This window comes from Chiloscyllium plagiosum, chromosome 35 (genome assembly GCF_004010195.1).
Source record: "Chiloscyllium plagiosum isolate BGI_BamShark_2017 chromosome 35, ASM401019v2, whole genome shotgun sequence".
Taxonomy (NCBI): Eukaryota; Metazoa; Chordata; class Chondrichthyes; order Orectolobiformes; family Hemiscylliidae; genus Chiloscyllium; species Chiloscyllium plagiosum.
Window position 1 is genome coordinate 38,409,019 of NC_057744.1, and position 14,702 is coordinate 38,423,720.

The 14,702-nt window shown below is 41.3% G+C and overlaps 1 protein-coding gene across 4 annotated transcripts in view; it reads right to left on the bottom strand.

Annotated features, from left to right (window-relative positions):
* Positions 1 to 4,569: 4,569 nt before the first annotated feature.
* Positions 4,570 to 14,702, bottom strand: part of prdm10 (PR domain containing 10) — a 236,734-nt gene continuing 226,601 nt past the window's right edge. For all 4 annotated transcript variants that reach the window (XM_043676952.1, XM_043676953.1, XM_043676951.1 and 1 more), the window contains 2 exons: positions 12,404 to 12,504; positions 4,570 to 6,374 (listed from right to left, as the gene is read on the bottom strand). In XM_043676952.1, coding sequence (XP_043532887.1) covers positions 6,195 to 6,374; positions 12,404 to 12,504 — 281 coding nt within the window. In that variant the 3' untranslated portion in view covers positions 4,570 to 6,194. The remainder of the gene's footprint in view (positions 6,375 to 12,403; positions 12,505 to 14,702) is intronic.

The window sequence follows — 14,702 nt, forward strand, 5'->3', positions numbered from 1 at the left end:
CCTGGATAGGGATGGATTAGTCAATCTGCAGATGTCCCGAAGGTCGGTGGAGTTGTGGACAGTGTGGAAGGATGTCGCAGGTTACAGAGGGAAATAGATAAGCTGCAGAGATGCGCCAAGAGGTGGCAAATGGAGTTTAGTGCAGAAAAGTGTGAGGTGATTCACTTTGGAAGGAGTAATAGGAATACACAGTAGTGGGCTATTGGTAAGAGTCTTGGAAGTGTGGATGAGCACTGAGATCTCGGTGTCCAGGTACATAGATCCCTGAAAGTTGCCACCCAGGCTGATAGGGTTGCTAAGAAGGCATACGACGTGTTCGCTTTTATTGGGAGAGGAACTGAGTTTCAGAACCATGAGATCATGCTGCAGCTGTACAAAACTCTGGTGCGGCCGTACTCGAAGTACTGAGTACAGTTCTGGTCACCGCATTATAGGAATGAAGTGGAAGCTTTGGAAAGGGTTCAGAGGTGATTTTTTACCAGGATGATGCCTGGTACGGAGGGAAGGTCTAATGAGGAAAGGCTGACAGACTTAAGGCTGTTTTCGCTAAAGAAAAGGTTGAGAGGTGACTTAATCGAGACGTACGAGATGATCAGAGGGTTAGATCGGGTGGACAGCGAGAGCCTTTTTCCTCGCATGGTGATGGCTAGCACAAAGCTTTCAACTAAGGAGTGATCGATATCGGACAGATGTCGGGGTAGGTTTTTAACTCAGACAGTAGTGGGGTGTGGATGTCCTGCCTGCAAAAGTAGTAGACTCATCAAATTTAAGGGCATTTAAATGGTTATTGGATAAATACATGGATGATATTGGAACACTGTACGTTAGATGGGTTTCAGATTGGTTTCACATATCAGTGCAATATCGAGGGCCGACAGGCCTGTACTGCGCTGCAATGTTCTATGTTCATGGAATCCATTCAGTGCAGATAGAGACCATTTAGCACATTGAGTCAGCATTGAGCCTCTGAAGAGCATCCCACTTTATCCTCATAACCCCTACATTTACCATAGTTAACTCACCTAGCTGCACATTGCTAGAGTCTATGGTGCTAATCCACCTAACCTTCATATCTTTGGATTGTGGGAGGAAACCGGAACACAAGGCAGAAACTCACCCAGAAACAGAGAAAATGTGCAAATTCTACACAGACCAAAATTGAATCGGGGTCCCTGTGCTATGAGTGCTGGGTCTACTGATCTTTCAATGATCTGGCTGCAAATGTGGGCTGGTAAGTAAGTTTGCAGACATAAAAATTGGTGGAGTTGGGGAAACAAAGGATGTAGCAGGATATAGTCCAGGTGAATGTTGGGTGGAGTAATGGAAGATGGAGTTTAACCCTAACAAGATGAGGTGTTGTATTTTGGGAGGTGAAATGCAAGAGAAAACTACAGTACACAGCAAATGGCAAGACCTTTAGGAGCATTGATATACAGAGGAATCTTGGGGTCCAAGTCCATAATTCCCTGAAAGTGGCAACACAAGTGGATAAGGTGGGATGGCATACTTGAAGCATTCAGTATAAGTCATACTACAGCTGTATAAAATTTTAGTTAGGCTACATTTGGAGTATTGTATACAGTTCTGATCACCACACTATAGAAAGGATGTGAAGGCTTTGGAGAGGATGCAAAAGAACTTTACCAAAATGTGGCCTGGATTGGAGCGTATTAGCTTTAAAGAAAGGTTGAACATACTTGGATTGTTTTTGCTGGAGTGTCAGAGGCTGAGAGGTGACCTGATAGAAGTGTTTAAAATATTGAGACATGGATAAGGTCAGAGTCTTTTTCCCCCAGAGTAGAAATGTAAAATACTATGTGGCATTGGTTTAAATTTAGAGGGGACAAGTTTAAAGAAGATGTACAAGCTTTTACTCAATGGTTGGGAGATGCCTGGAACACACTGCCAGGAAAGGTGGTAGAAGCAGATACATCAACAAAGTGAGATGTTTAGACAGACACATGAATCGAGGAATATGAACCATGTGCGGGCAGATGAGATTAGTTTAGAATGGCATCATGGTCCTCTCAAAATCTGCCTCATCTTAGCCCCTAGCATGAAGTAAGTCCCAGCTACCTACAAGGGAAGTTAGAATCAGCCACCAGAACAACTCTGCTGTTTTTACATCTTTCCAAAATCTGTCTATATATTCTCTCCTCTATCTCCCATTGACTGTTGGGAGGCCTGTAATTTACCCCCAGCATTGAGATTTCATCTTTCCTATTCCTGAGTTCTACCCCACTGCCTCGTTGCATGAGTCCTATGATGTACAGCTGTAAGATACTCCTCTCGCGGTAACGCCACTCTCTCACTGCTTTTACATCCCCTTCTATCACTCCTGAAATATTTGCCTGGGACATTCAGCTGCCAGTCTTGTCATTCTTTCAGCCAAGTCTCTGTGATCGCAATAATGTCATAGTTCCAAGTACTAACCAAAGTTCTAATTCATCTACCTTGCCAATTATACTTTTTGCATTGAAACACATGCATTTCAGGCCACCTCCATTGCTCTTTTCAACTTAGTTTTCCTGGGTGAAAGAAGTAGGTAAGGTTTCATCAAATCTTACAATCTTCCCTGGATATGGACAAGGTGTCAGAAGAAAGGGCAGGGTGGAAGGATATTCTGAATTAAGCGGCCATTCAATTTGAAGACACTGATTCTGGCCCCATGCACTCACACACTTCAAGGTGTTAGGGATGTGACAGTGATTGGATAGCTCAAACCAACTGACCCTAAGATATGAGAAGGCAAACTGCACTCACATGACCAGCAACATGTAAACACTGGGCCAGATCCTCACTCTTGGGTTAAGCCCACCTAGCTATCAGGATTAATTTTCCTTAGAAGCTGTCTTTTTTTGGTGACTGCTGATGTAAACCATATAAATCAGTTGTACCCTTTTCTTTTTATGATTATTAAAGGGATTTGCCTGTGTTGAGATTGCACAAAGACAGGATATGTCAATACTGACGCATGATGATTCTGACCAACATTTACGGTCGAGACTCATTGGCCATCCTGTTTAGCTGCTATTCGATTTCTGCGTCAATGAGATGTTAGGGAATGAGCAGATAAAATTGCACAACTAAAAAGTACAGCCTGAGCCAAATGCTCATCTATAAACCAGTGGCTATAAACTTGGGTGCCTTCCTGGCCACTGTCTCAAGACAAACCTCTTTCATCTTGCTCCAGGCTGAGTTTCCAATCCTGCTTCACTAAGACTGTTAACTGAAAAGTCCTAACTTCACCTTTCTCTGCACTTACTATATCTGATTCAACATGGAAACCTTTAGATACCTTAATCATCTCTCCATAAACTCAGCAAGCCATATTCTATCCAAATTGGGCTCCTTCATAACCACAATCCTCAGTAATCTACACCAATCCTGGTCCTTCCAACATTTGGTTCTTCCAATTATGGGTGGATGGCTCAGCATGGTGGCTCAGTAGTTAGCACTTCTGTCTTACAGTACCAGGGACCTGGGTTCGATTCCAATCTCGGGCGATCGTCTGTGTGGAGTTTGCACATTCTCTGCGTGGGTTTCCTCCAGGTGCTCTGGTTTCCTCCCACAGTCCAAAGATGTGCAGATTAGGTAAATTGGCCATGCTAAATTGCCCATAGTGTTCAGGGATGTGCATTAGTCAGAGGTAAATGAAGGGGAATGGGTCCGGGTGGGTTACTCTTCGGAGGGTTTGTGTGGACTTGTTGGGCCAAAGGCCCTGTTTCCACACTGTAGGGATTTTATGATATGATTTGAAATTTAAATCATTAACTTTCTTCCAAAGACACGTCCTCTACATTTTTGTATCCTCCTCCAACCTGGCTTCCTTTTGCCCCATCAATGGCAGATATATCATTTAGATCCTACACAGGAATTCTCTTTCCAAACAACTCCTCTTTAAGACCTTCCTTATGTTCCATTTCTGTGACCAAACATTTGGTCAGCCCTCCCAATCTCTCCTTTGTTGGCTCAGCCTCCATTAAATGCCTCTAAACGCTGTGCCTCTAAACTAATATAAAGCCGCTTTATTAATACAATTTATTGAAATCTAGCAATGTGAAATACTTGATGCGCATCTCCCTGTGAAACTAAAAAGGATCGTAGAGAGGGATAATGTGTAACACCAGAGAAGAGTGAATTACAGATAGCACAGATCCATCCGATGAAACAGTGTATGGTTTTGGTTTTGCTCCTGCTCTATTGAATCAGTGACAGTCCATAATCGATTAAACACTGGCTGAAACCCAAGACCAAGACCAAATTTGTTCAACACAATGTTCGGACCTTGTTGGTTACGGACACAAGAGAAATAACTGACAATATTCCCTGTGACAGGTTCGATTTGACACTCTACAATGAGGGTGATGGAATGTTCAAGAGCCAGTCAACCCCAACCATTTTTGCAAGACATTGAAAGAACAAAGTTAAAAGATTGTTTAAAACTTTCAGGAGGGTAACAAATCACCCATTCTTCTCCCCTTCTCAGGGATGTCAGAATAATTTGAGTTTCCAAGTTTAAAGTAAAAAGGCTCCAATAGTGACAAAGTTCAATAAAAAGAAACACTGTTTAAACATTCTTCAAAGTTTTATCTTGGTGACATCATGTTGGCATTTGGTGGATTATCATCCACAATAAATACTTAGTTGGCTATTATTTATGCACTTGTTCATTTTTTTTACTAAGTAAATGTCTTGATATTTGAAACTTAAAACAAAGTCTGTTGTAATGTTTTGCAATTTTGAGACCACAGTAAGTGCTAATAGTAATTAGGGTAATTGATATCTCAAACCATGGGCAGACACAACTGGAGTTAATTGAGGAGTAAGCTACGAGAAATCATATATCAGTGAAATTGTCACACAGACCAAACATCTTAGCAGTAATTAACAGTGGAAGTGTAACCATCTTAGTCCCTATTTATTGAAAGGAGCAGACAAGCAGCTGATAGAAGTCCTGGCTCATTCTTAGTGCATCAGAATCAAGTTTCATTTCCAGCACATCAACACTCGTCTTGTATCACTATACAGCAATTCTGCAAAACAAAATCCCAATGACACCTGGGGAGATTTCACTTTTCAAAATGGTGTGCCAAAGCAGTGCAATTCAAAGAGATCTGATTCTGGATTTCTGCCCCTGCCCACTCCCCTGCAGTATCCTGACTCCTTCCTCATTTTGGAGGAGAAGCAGCAACGGGGCAGGATGAGTGCTGGGGAGAGGAGCACTGTCTGGTTTATACTTTTATTGATCTTTAAACACTTGTTTGTAGAGCAGTTTCTCTAATGATACAACCACAGAAATTTACAGTGAACTTAAACTCTTAAATAATAAAGCATTAAAATCTCATTCACAAACTTTTCCACCTTAGTCTGTTTGTAACAGGTGAACAGAGGGTGCCATTTCCCATGTGCATGCACTGGGCTGCCAGTGTGCTTGCTGTATTTGTGTCAGTTTTGAGTTAATTGGATTGTTCTCATCCCTCTACAGTTATAGAAAAACAGACCTAGAGAAGAACACAAGCCGTATACAGAGCTCTCTTTCTCTCAGCTTGAGAACACATACAATCCAGTAATACTTTTCCTGGTATTCTTCAGTTACAACCTTGCCTGAACACTGTATCTCACTGACAGTGTTCATGTTTCAAGAACCCAGCCTGCTGTCCTTCCACCTTTCCAGCTTTACAAGAATCCTGGTGGATCATAGCAAATTTTCAGCATGAAACCCCTGATTTATGTCCTCCGGGAGTTCACCTGGAGTCTAGTCTCTTGTAGACATTCCTGGTAGTTTGGTGACATACAGCTCACTTGGCCAAAGGTGATCAGATGAGGGTTTGTGAACAGAGCTGGTCACTTCATCGTTCTTTCCCCATGTTTTTGCTTTCCATTTCCTTCAAGTAATTTCTTTAAAAACTGGGTTTGATTCCTAAGCAATGCCATTCTTGGCACCATCTGGCCGAGCCCACACTATCAATGTGAAAAACCCTAATCTCCTGATTCTTGCTAATAATGCTTCACTCAGAGGGTTAGGTGATGCCGGGAGGGTATGATATGTGGAAGGGAAAAGCTGTAAGCACAACAGTCTCTGCGCTGTTCTCTCTCTCTTTCTGTTTATAAAATGCATGCCACAAGTTGTAACTCCACACCCAGTGGGGTCAGTATGAATTTGGAGAGGATTTCTTTCTGGTAAATAACTGCTAAGGTTTTGTGATTGGCACCTCAGTACTTCCATTCCCACTTGCTGTTGAGGTAATGATGAATTGTGCATTTGGCTGCTGTAGGGTGGTGTCAGTCTGTGTCTGAGGCACACCTAATCGTACTGCAGCATTCTGCTTCACATCCAGCTCAGGCTGACCTTCTGATATCACATAGTGGGTCTGAAAAAAAAAACACGTCAAAGGTTATGAATTTCCACTGAATATCTTTCCTGCTAGAATACGTAACATGCACTCCACTGCCTCACCATCATCACAATGCCTTTCCAACATCAAGACTTGGATAAACTGAAAAATCCTTCTGTTCAGTGTTGTGAAGACTGAAGCCCTTGACTTTGGTTTCTATCAGAAATTCCACTCCTCACTATAGACTCCATCCCTCTCTCTGGCAATCAGCTGAGGCAAAATAGAGGTGGAATAAAAGGGCGCAGTCACAGGCAATTGAGGTGGTGTGTAGTCAATCCACATAGTGCGTAAAAATAATAACAGGTAATTACATCAGGGATTGCAATGATCCCAATATTAATTGGGGGCTAATCATAGTATAAAGGGTTCAGAGGGAATAGATTTTTTTGAAATGTATTCAGGAGAACTTTTTATACCAACATGTAGATGGTCCTACAAATTGCAGTGCTGGACATAATGCTGGGAAACAAAGCTGGACAGCTAACAGTGAGGGCAGCGTTTTAGTGATAGCGAGCACAACACTCTACGTTTTAAGTTTGTTGTGAAAAAGGAAAAAGATAGCAAAAACATAGGGGTCAGGTAGATTTTATTAAAATTAGGCAGGATCTGGCCGCAATAGATGGGGAAGAGCTCTGTGAGGGTAAATCTATAGCATAACAACGAAAGGCATTCAAAAAGTACTGGGGAGAGCACAGGCCCAACATGTTGGATGCTGAGGAATATTCGGGACTGAATAAAAAGGAAAATTGGGATATATTACAAGTACAAAGGAGCAAAACAATGGCAGCCCTGGTGGTGTATAGAAAGTGCAGAGGGCAAGCTCAAGAAAGCAATGAGGAATGCAAAGAGGCAGAAGCAGGTAGGCAAGATTAGGGAGAAACAATATCAAAAATTGCTGGAAAAACTCAGCAGATCTAGCAGCATTTGAGGAGAGAAAGCAGAGTTAACATTTCAGGTACAGTGACTGCTCTTCACAACTGATTGTAGCTCGGAAAAGATTGGTATATATGCTGAAGCGGGCAGGGGGAACAAGAGGGAGTAAATGATAGGTGGAGATAAAGCTTAGAGAGAGAGAGAAAAACAGTTGGGCAGACAAGGGAATGGATAAAATTCAGCCTGGGAGAATGAATAGCTGCCAATCAGAACCATTACTGACTGACAAGGAGATGTTAGAAGTAGCAGCCCATGTGACAACAAGACCTGGTGTGTGGGGGTTGAGGTAAGCACATGGGAAAAGGTGCTTAGGCCCTAAAATGACAACTCGATATTGATTACAGAAGGTTGCAGGGTTCCCTTGTTCTTCCAGCTCGCACTGAGCCTCACTGCAGCACTGTAGCAAGCCCAAGACCGAGATGTTGGCCAGGGAACATGATGATATTTTGAAACGGCAGGCAGCTGAAAGCTCAGGGTTATTTTTGTGACAGACTGTAGGTATTCTGCAAAGTGATCTCTCAATCTACACTTTGTCTCCCCTGTGTAGAGGAAACCACATGATGAACAGCGAATACAGTAGACGAGATTGAGTGAAGACCAGGTAAATTGCTGCTTCACCTGGAAGACTTTTTCACACAGAGGGTGGTGTGTGTATGAATGAGCTACCACAAGAAGTGGTGAAGGCTGGTACAATTACAACATTTAAAAGGCATCTGGATGGGTATATGAATAAGAAGAGTTTAGAGGGATATGGGCCAAATGCTGGCAAATGGAACTAGATTAATTTAGGATATCTAGTCAGCATGGGCTAACGGGTCTGTTTCTGTGCTGTACAGCTGTGTATGTCTGGGGCATTGGATAGGGAGGAGGTAAACAGGCACATGTGACGTCTGCTGTGATTGCAGGGCAAGGTGCCGTAGAACTGTGGAGAGGTGATGAGAATGGACCACAGTGTCCCAGCAGGAATGGTCCCTGCAGAAAGCTGACAAGGGAGGGGAGGGGAATATATGTCAGGTGGGGCACCCCACTGGAGGTGGCAAAAATGGCAGCTAATGATCCTTTGGATGTGGTGGGATCCTTTGCTGGTGGGATGGTAGGTGGAGCTTATCGCTGTTGTGTGAGCAGAGAGAGGGAATGAGGGCCGAAATGCAGGAAATAGTTGGACACAGCTGAGGGCTTTATCAACCATGGTGGTGGGTAATCCTTGGTTGAGGAAGGAAGTCAATATTCTGGAGGCCCCTCCCATCTAAGTTGGCATCATCAGAACAGATGCGACGGAGATGGAGGAACTGGGAGCAATAAACAGTCTTTACAGGAAGCAGTGTGAGAGGGTGTGTAGTCTGGCCAGTTTATCCCCAGAAATGGAAACAGAGATGTCAAGGAAGGGAGGAGTAAGAGATAAACCAGGTGAAGGTGAGAACAAATTGGAAATTGGAAGTGAATTTGTTGAATTTATTCCGTTCCAGATATGAAAGGGAAGCAGCATTAAGGATACCATTTGTTTCTGATTTTCAGCACAGTTTCTTTGGGTTTTTCTTAAGATTAGGGAGAATCTGAAGATCTTTCACAAGTGTATCGAAGGAAGGGAATAACCAGGGAAAGAGTAGGGCACTTTAAGCATCAAAGGGGCAATCTGTGTGTGAAGCTGAAGGACATTGGCAAAATGTTAAGTGAGTACTTTACATCTGTCAGTACTTGGGTTAAGAACGGTGCAAGTAAAGAATTCATCAAGATGGACTGTGGAGTTCTTGAATGGATTGATATAAGAAGCTGAAGGTTTTGGCGGATTTAAAAATAGATCACCAGATCCAGATGAGTTACATCCCAGACTGCTTTGGAAGATGAGAGAGGAAATTACAAATTGTCTCTGGCCACCAGAGAGGTTCCAGAAGAGTGGAAGGCAGCTAATGTGGTTCCACTAAAAACAGACCAAGAGAACGATAGACCAGTGAGTCTAACATCAGTGGTAGACATCATTTGGAGACCACGGTGTTGGACTGGGGTGTACAAAGTTAAAAATCACATAACACCAGCTTATAGTCCAACAGGTTTAATTGGAAGCGCTAGCTTTCGGAGCGCCGTTCCTTCATCAGGTGGTTGTGCAGGACACAATTGTAAGACACAGAATTTATAGCAAACGTTTACAGTGTGATGTAACTGAAATTATACATTGAAAAATACCTCAATTGTTTGTTGAGTCTTTCATCTGTGCGAATACCATGATAGTTTCATTTCTTTCATGTGTAATTCACAAAACATTTATTTTTAAAAAAGGTTACATTTTCAGGTTAACTGTAACAATTGGTGTTAGCTAGACAATATGTTGAAGGTGTTAGCCCCTGTGTTCTCTGCCTGTGCCATAATGTTTAGACTGATTCTAATCTAAAAAGTGAGTCTTGCATGAATTCATGCAGTTTTTGACCAAAGTACAATGTAACAATGTAACTAATGTAACTCTGCAAATTCACCCCACAAACGCATATGTATATGCGTGCATGTGGGTCTGTGTGTGTGTGCGTGTGTGTGTGTGTCTGTCTGTTGGGGTGGGGGGTTGTGAGTGTAAGAGAGAGTGTCTATGTATGTGTATGTGAGTGTAAAGTGTCTTAAGTCTGTGAGGGGGTGCATGTGAGTGTGGTGTGTGTGTCTGGAGGAGAGAGAGAGGGAGAGAGAGAGAGAGAGAGTGTGTCTGGAGTGGGGGGCAGACACACACACTCCTATTCCAACAGACACACACAGTCTCACTCACACATGCACCCCTCACAGACTTAAGACACTCTACACTCACATACACATACATATACACTCTCTCTCTCTCTCTCACACTCACAACCCCTTACCACAGACAGTCAGTCAGTCAGTCAGACACACACACTTAAGACCCACATGCATTATACTTTGTACATTATACTTTGCTCAAAAACTGCATAAATTCATGTAAGACTCTGTTATCTCACTTTTTAGATTAGAATCAGTCTAAACATTATGGCACAGGCAGAGAACACAGGGGGTTAACACCTTCAGTATATTGTTGAAACTTTATTGCTGGAACAGCACAGCAGGTCAGGCAGCATCCAGGGAACAGGAGATTCGACGTTTCGGGCACAGGCCCTGGATGCTGCCTGACCTGCTGTGCTGTTCCAGCAATAAAGTTTCAACTTTGATCTCCAGCATCTGCAGACCTCACTTTCTCCTCGAAACCTTCAGTATATTGTCTGGCTAACACCAATTGTTAGTTAACCCAAGAATGTAACTTTTAAAAAAAAGTTTTGTGATTTACACGTGAAAGAAGTGAAACTATCACGGTCATTCTTACAGATGAAAGACTCAACAAACAATCAAGGTATTTTTCAATGTATAATTTCAGCTACATCACACTGTAAACTTTTGCTATAAATTCTGTGTCTTACAACTGTGTCCTCCACAACCACCTGATGAAGGAGCGGCGCTCCGAAAGCTAGTGCTTCCAATTAAACCTGTTGGACTATAACCTGGTGTTGTGAGATTTTTAACTCACTGGTAGAATCACTATTCGAGAAATAGTCAAGGGGAAAATTAATCTCCATCTGGAAAGAAAAGATTTGATTGGGGATAGTCTCTATAAAACATTAGTTCAGCCCCTGATTACAGTACTGTACACTCTGAGTACCCCACCATAGGAATGATGTCAAAACCATACAGGGCTCAGAAATAGATTAAGATAGCACCATGGTTGAAAGATTTCAGATACATGAGAAATCTGGGTCAGCATGGATTTCTCACCTCTTCAAAGTTTGGGTGAAGATTTCTCACCTCTCAACAGCGAAGGTTAAGAGGAGATTTCATAGGAATCATAAAGATATTGTCTCTGGACCAATAATCAGTAATCACAAATTTAAAGAAACTTGATGAAATGATTTAAGAAAATATTGTACAAGTTTTTATGGCCTGTAATACATTACTTAAGGACAGCAACAGTAAATTCCAACTACATTGAAATCAGCAATGGCTAAACATTGAGAGAGAAAAGATTGAGTGCGTTCTGGAGAAAGGGCAGTGGGATTAATTGGAAAGTGACACCATCAAGCTCATACAGAATCAATGAGCTCTTATCTGTGTTGTAACAAAAACTTTTCAGAAACTAGTAAAACACAAGAAATAAAGGCAGATTATAATGATCTCGAGTCTCCTCTGCTATCCATTATGATTACGGCTGATCTGCTTCAACTCTACATTTTCGTCTACTCTCCATATCCTTTTATTCCCCAAGAGATAAGTAATTAGTCTTTCTCAGTCTCAAACAATGGATTTCAAATACTCATAATCCTGTAGAATGAAGAAATGTCTCTCATCCCAGTCCTAAATGACTGATCCCTTCCCCTGAATCTGTACCTTCATGTTCTGGATTCCCCAGCCAAACAATCCCTGTGAAGTCCCTTCAGAATCGTTAAAATTTCAATGAAATCACCTCGCAATTTTTCTACACTCTCAAGAATATTGACCCAATTTACTTAGCATCTCATCATTGGAGAAACCCCTTATTCCAGCAATCAATTCAGTAAACCTTTGCAGACTGCCTGCAATAGAAAAATATCATTCCTTAAATACAGAGACCAGGTATGGTCTCACCAATGCCCTGTACTATTGTAGCAGGAGTTGTTTTATTTGTTCTCCAATTTCTTTACAAGTCAAGTCAACATGCCATTTGTTTTTATAATTGCTTGATGCACCTGTATGTTCCTTGTATTCCATATATGAGCATGCTCACGTCTCTGAATACCCACACTTACAAGATTTACATCTCTTAAAAATAAAATGTGTATTCCTTCTTACAATCAAAGTAAATAACCTCAAACTTGCCCACATTTTACTGCATCTCCATCTTGCTTTCCTCTCCCTGAACTTGTGTATATCTCATTACAAACTCTGTGACCTCCTCACAGCTTACATTTGCACCCAGCTTTGTACCTTTGGCAATTTAGTTTACAATCACCAAAGGGAGAATGTCCTACTTACAACTCTGAAGGAGAAGCATGCACCTCAATATCACAAGCTGTCACATTCTGAAGATGTTGCCCTGAACCAAATAAACTTACCTGTGTCACAGCTTTCACCTGGCCACTGTTTACTGTTGCTACAGGACCTTCTGCGATAACATACTGGGTCTGAGGAATGGTCATCATCTGAATCTCAGAGGCTGCAAAAAGAGAAAATTTGTTTAAAAGAGAAAAACAGAAATTTGTGGAGAAGCTCAGCAGTCTAGCAGTAACTGTAAGAAGAAAGCAAAGTTAATGTTTTGAATCTGTTGACTCTTCATCACAACTGTTCAACTGTTAACTAGGAATAAGTGGTAATTATTGAACAGGTTAGGGAAGGAGTGGTAAGCAGATAAGTTGAAGCAGAGCCGAGAGAGACAGAGAGAAGATATATGAATGGATTGGTATACGAGGAGATTACGCATTACAGGCCAGAAGACTGGAAAAGCTGAATAAATGAAAATAAGAGCTAAGAGAAGGAGAAAATGGGATGGTTGTGCTGAATGTATCCCATATAATGTGATAATGCACCTAAAGAGTAGGTGAGAATGGGTGATTGTGCTAAAAGCAACTCATGTCATAAGAGGACCAGGTGTGGAGGTGGATAAACGTGGAAGGACAGAATTGGGCTCTAATCAACGTTGAGTCCTATGCATCTACATTGTCCCATCAAACAATCCCAGGACATGTACACCACAGGTACATACAGAGTAAATCTTGCCGTTTATATCTTAATACAGCTCACACCCAGATTGTATACGCACTTCAAAATTCATTTTTAATTTGTTTTGATTGAAAAATAGCTTTTTTCTCAGATGGTCATTTATTATAAAAATCTCTGAAATTTGATGAATGACAAAAAAACCAAATGTGACAAGATGACAATTTTTGTCTGCAGAATTATGAGGATCCTGAATGCTCTGCCTGGAGAAAAATTCAATTTTGACTTTCAATATCTAAAGAGGAACATTTTGTAGCCTAAAGCAAAAGGGCAGTGAAGTGAGATTAGCTGAGCTCCTCTTGCAGAAAGGTAGTGCAGAGAGAATGGGCTGAAACAATTTCACAATTTAGCTACTCACTGACCACAAATGGAGTTACAATTGAAACATCGGGTTGCATGTTGGGATTTCTGAAGGTAAGAAACAAAAATTGTATAAATTGGGATTTTTTTTAAAAGAAGATCTGGATCATATTTATTTGCTGTGACCAGAACAATCATTCTTCCATTTCCTGTTTGGAAAGGAACAAGTGTAACAGTCCCCACTCTAAAAGCCTCAATGCTCAGGACTCTCAAACAAATGTTAATTGAGATCATAATCTTAGACACTGTATTCCCATCATATTCCCAATAGGCCAACATCACACGAGCAGGGAGGCAGCTGGAATGGCAATAAAAGTCTAGATTGACTTTAGAGTTAGAGATTGAAGGGGTCAAGTAGTTCAGGGTTAAAGCTTTGGTCATATTATCAGTAATAGCAAAGCAAGCAGGAATCACAGATGTACAAACGAGATAACAAATGTACACAGCTAACAAATGAGACACACAGACAGTAAAAGTAAGTAGCATAGAAGCCACACTATCAACAGGATAGTATTGGCCTTGGGCAAATACTGATAATTTTAATGAAAACTGTGGAAGAACAGCAGATAATGTAAGATACCTGGACACAAAGGTGTGAGAGTTGCAATATATATATTATAATGTTTTCTATAAAATTTGAATTGTCAGGAGACCCAGCAGAGTGCGTTTTAAACTTAACAGTGATGAGGCTGGCACTCTCTCTGTGTTCACTTGAAATGAATAATCGTTATCTCTTCCCTGAAGTCCTTTATCAACTTCTACAATAATAGATGTGAAGATGATCTGATGACAGCACCAAAAATGTTGTGCATGAAGTGTGTAAATTAGTATGGGAGGTTACTTATTTGACTACCTTTTTCAATTTCTCACTCTTTTTGTGAATATTTGTGTTCAAAATAAATTATTCTTTTTACTAATTTTCTATGAATCCAACTTTTTGATTAACTTTCTCCCTTTCTTTTCAAAAGAGCAGTATAAATAATACCCAAGAAAACTCGCAATATTTTAAACTGGCACTGAAAACCGACTGCCAAACAAGAATGTGGGAATTAATTGAAAGGGAAGAATTGAATGGCTACTTAAGGAAGTGGCGAATTGAGGAGAATTAAAGGAATGGCATATGGAGGGAATGTGGAATTGAGAGGGTATTGAAGGAGTGGGGAATTCAGGAGTTATGAAGGGAGTGGAGAATGGAGAGGAACAGAGGGAATGGGGAATGGAGAGGTTCAGAGGGAGTGGGGAATGGAGAGGTTCAGAGGGAGTGGGGAATGGAGAGGT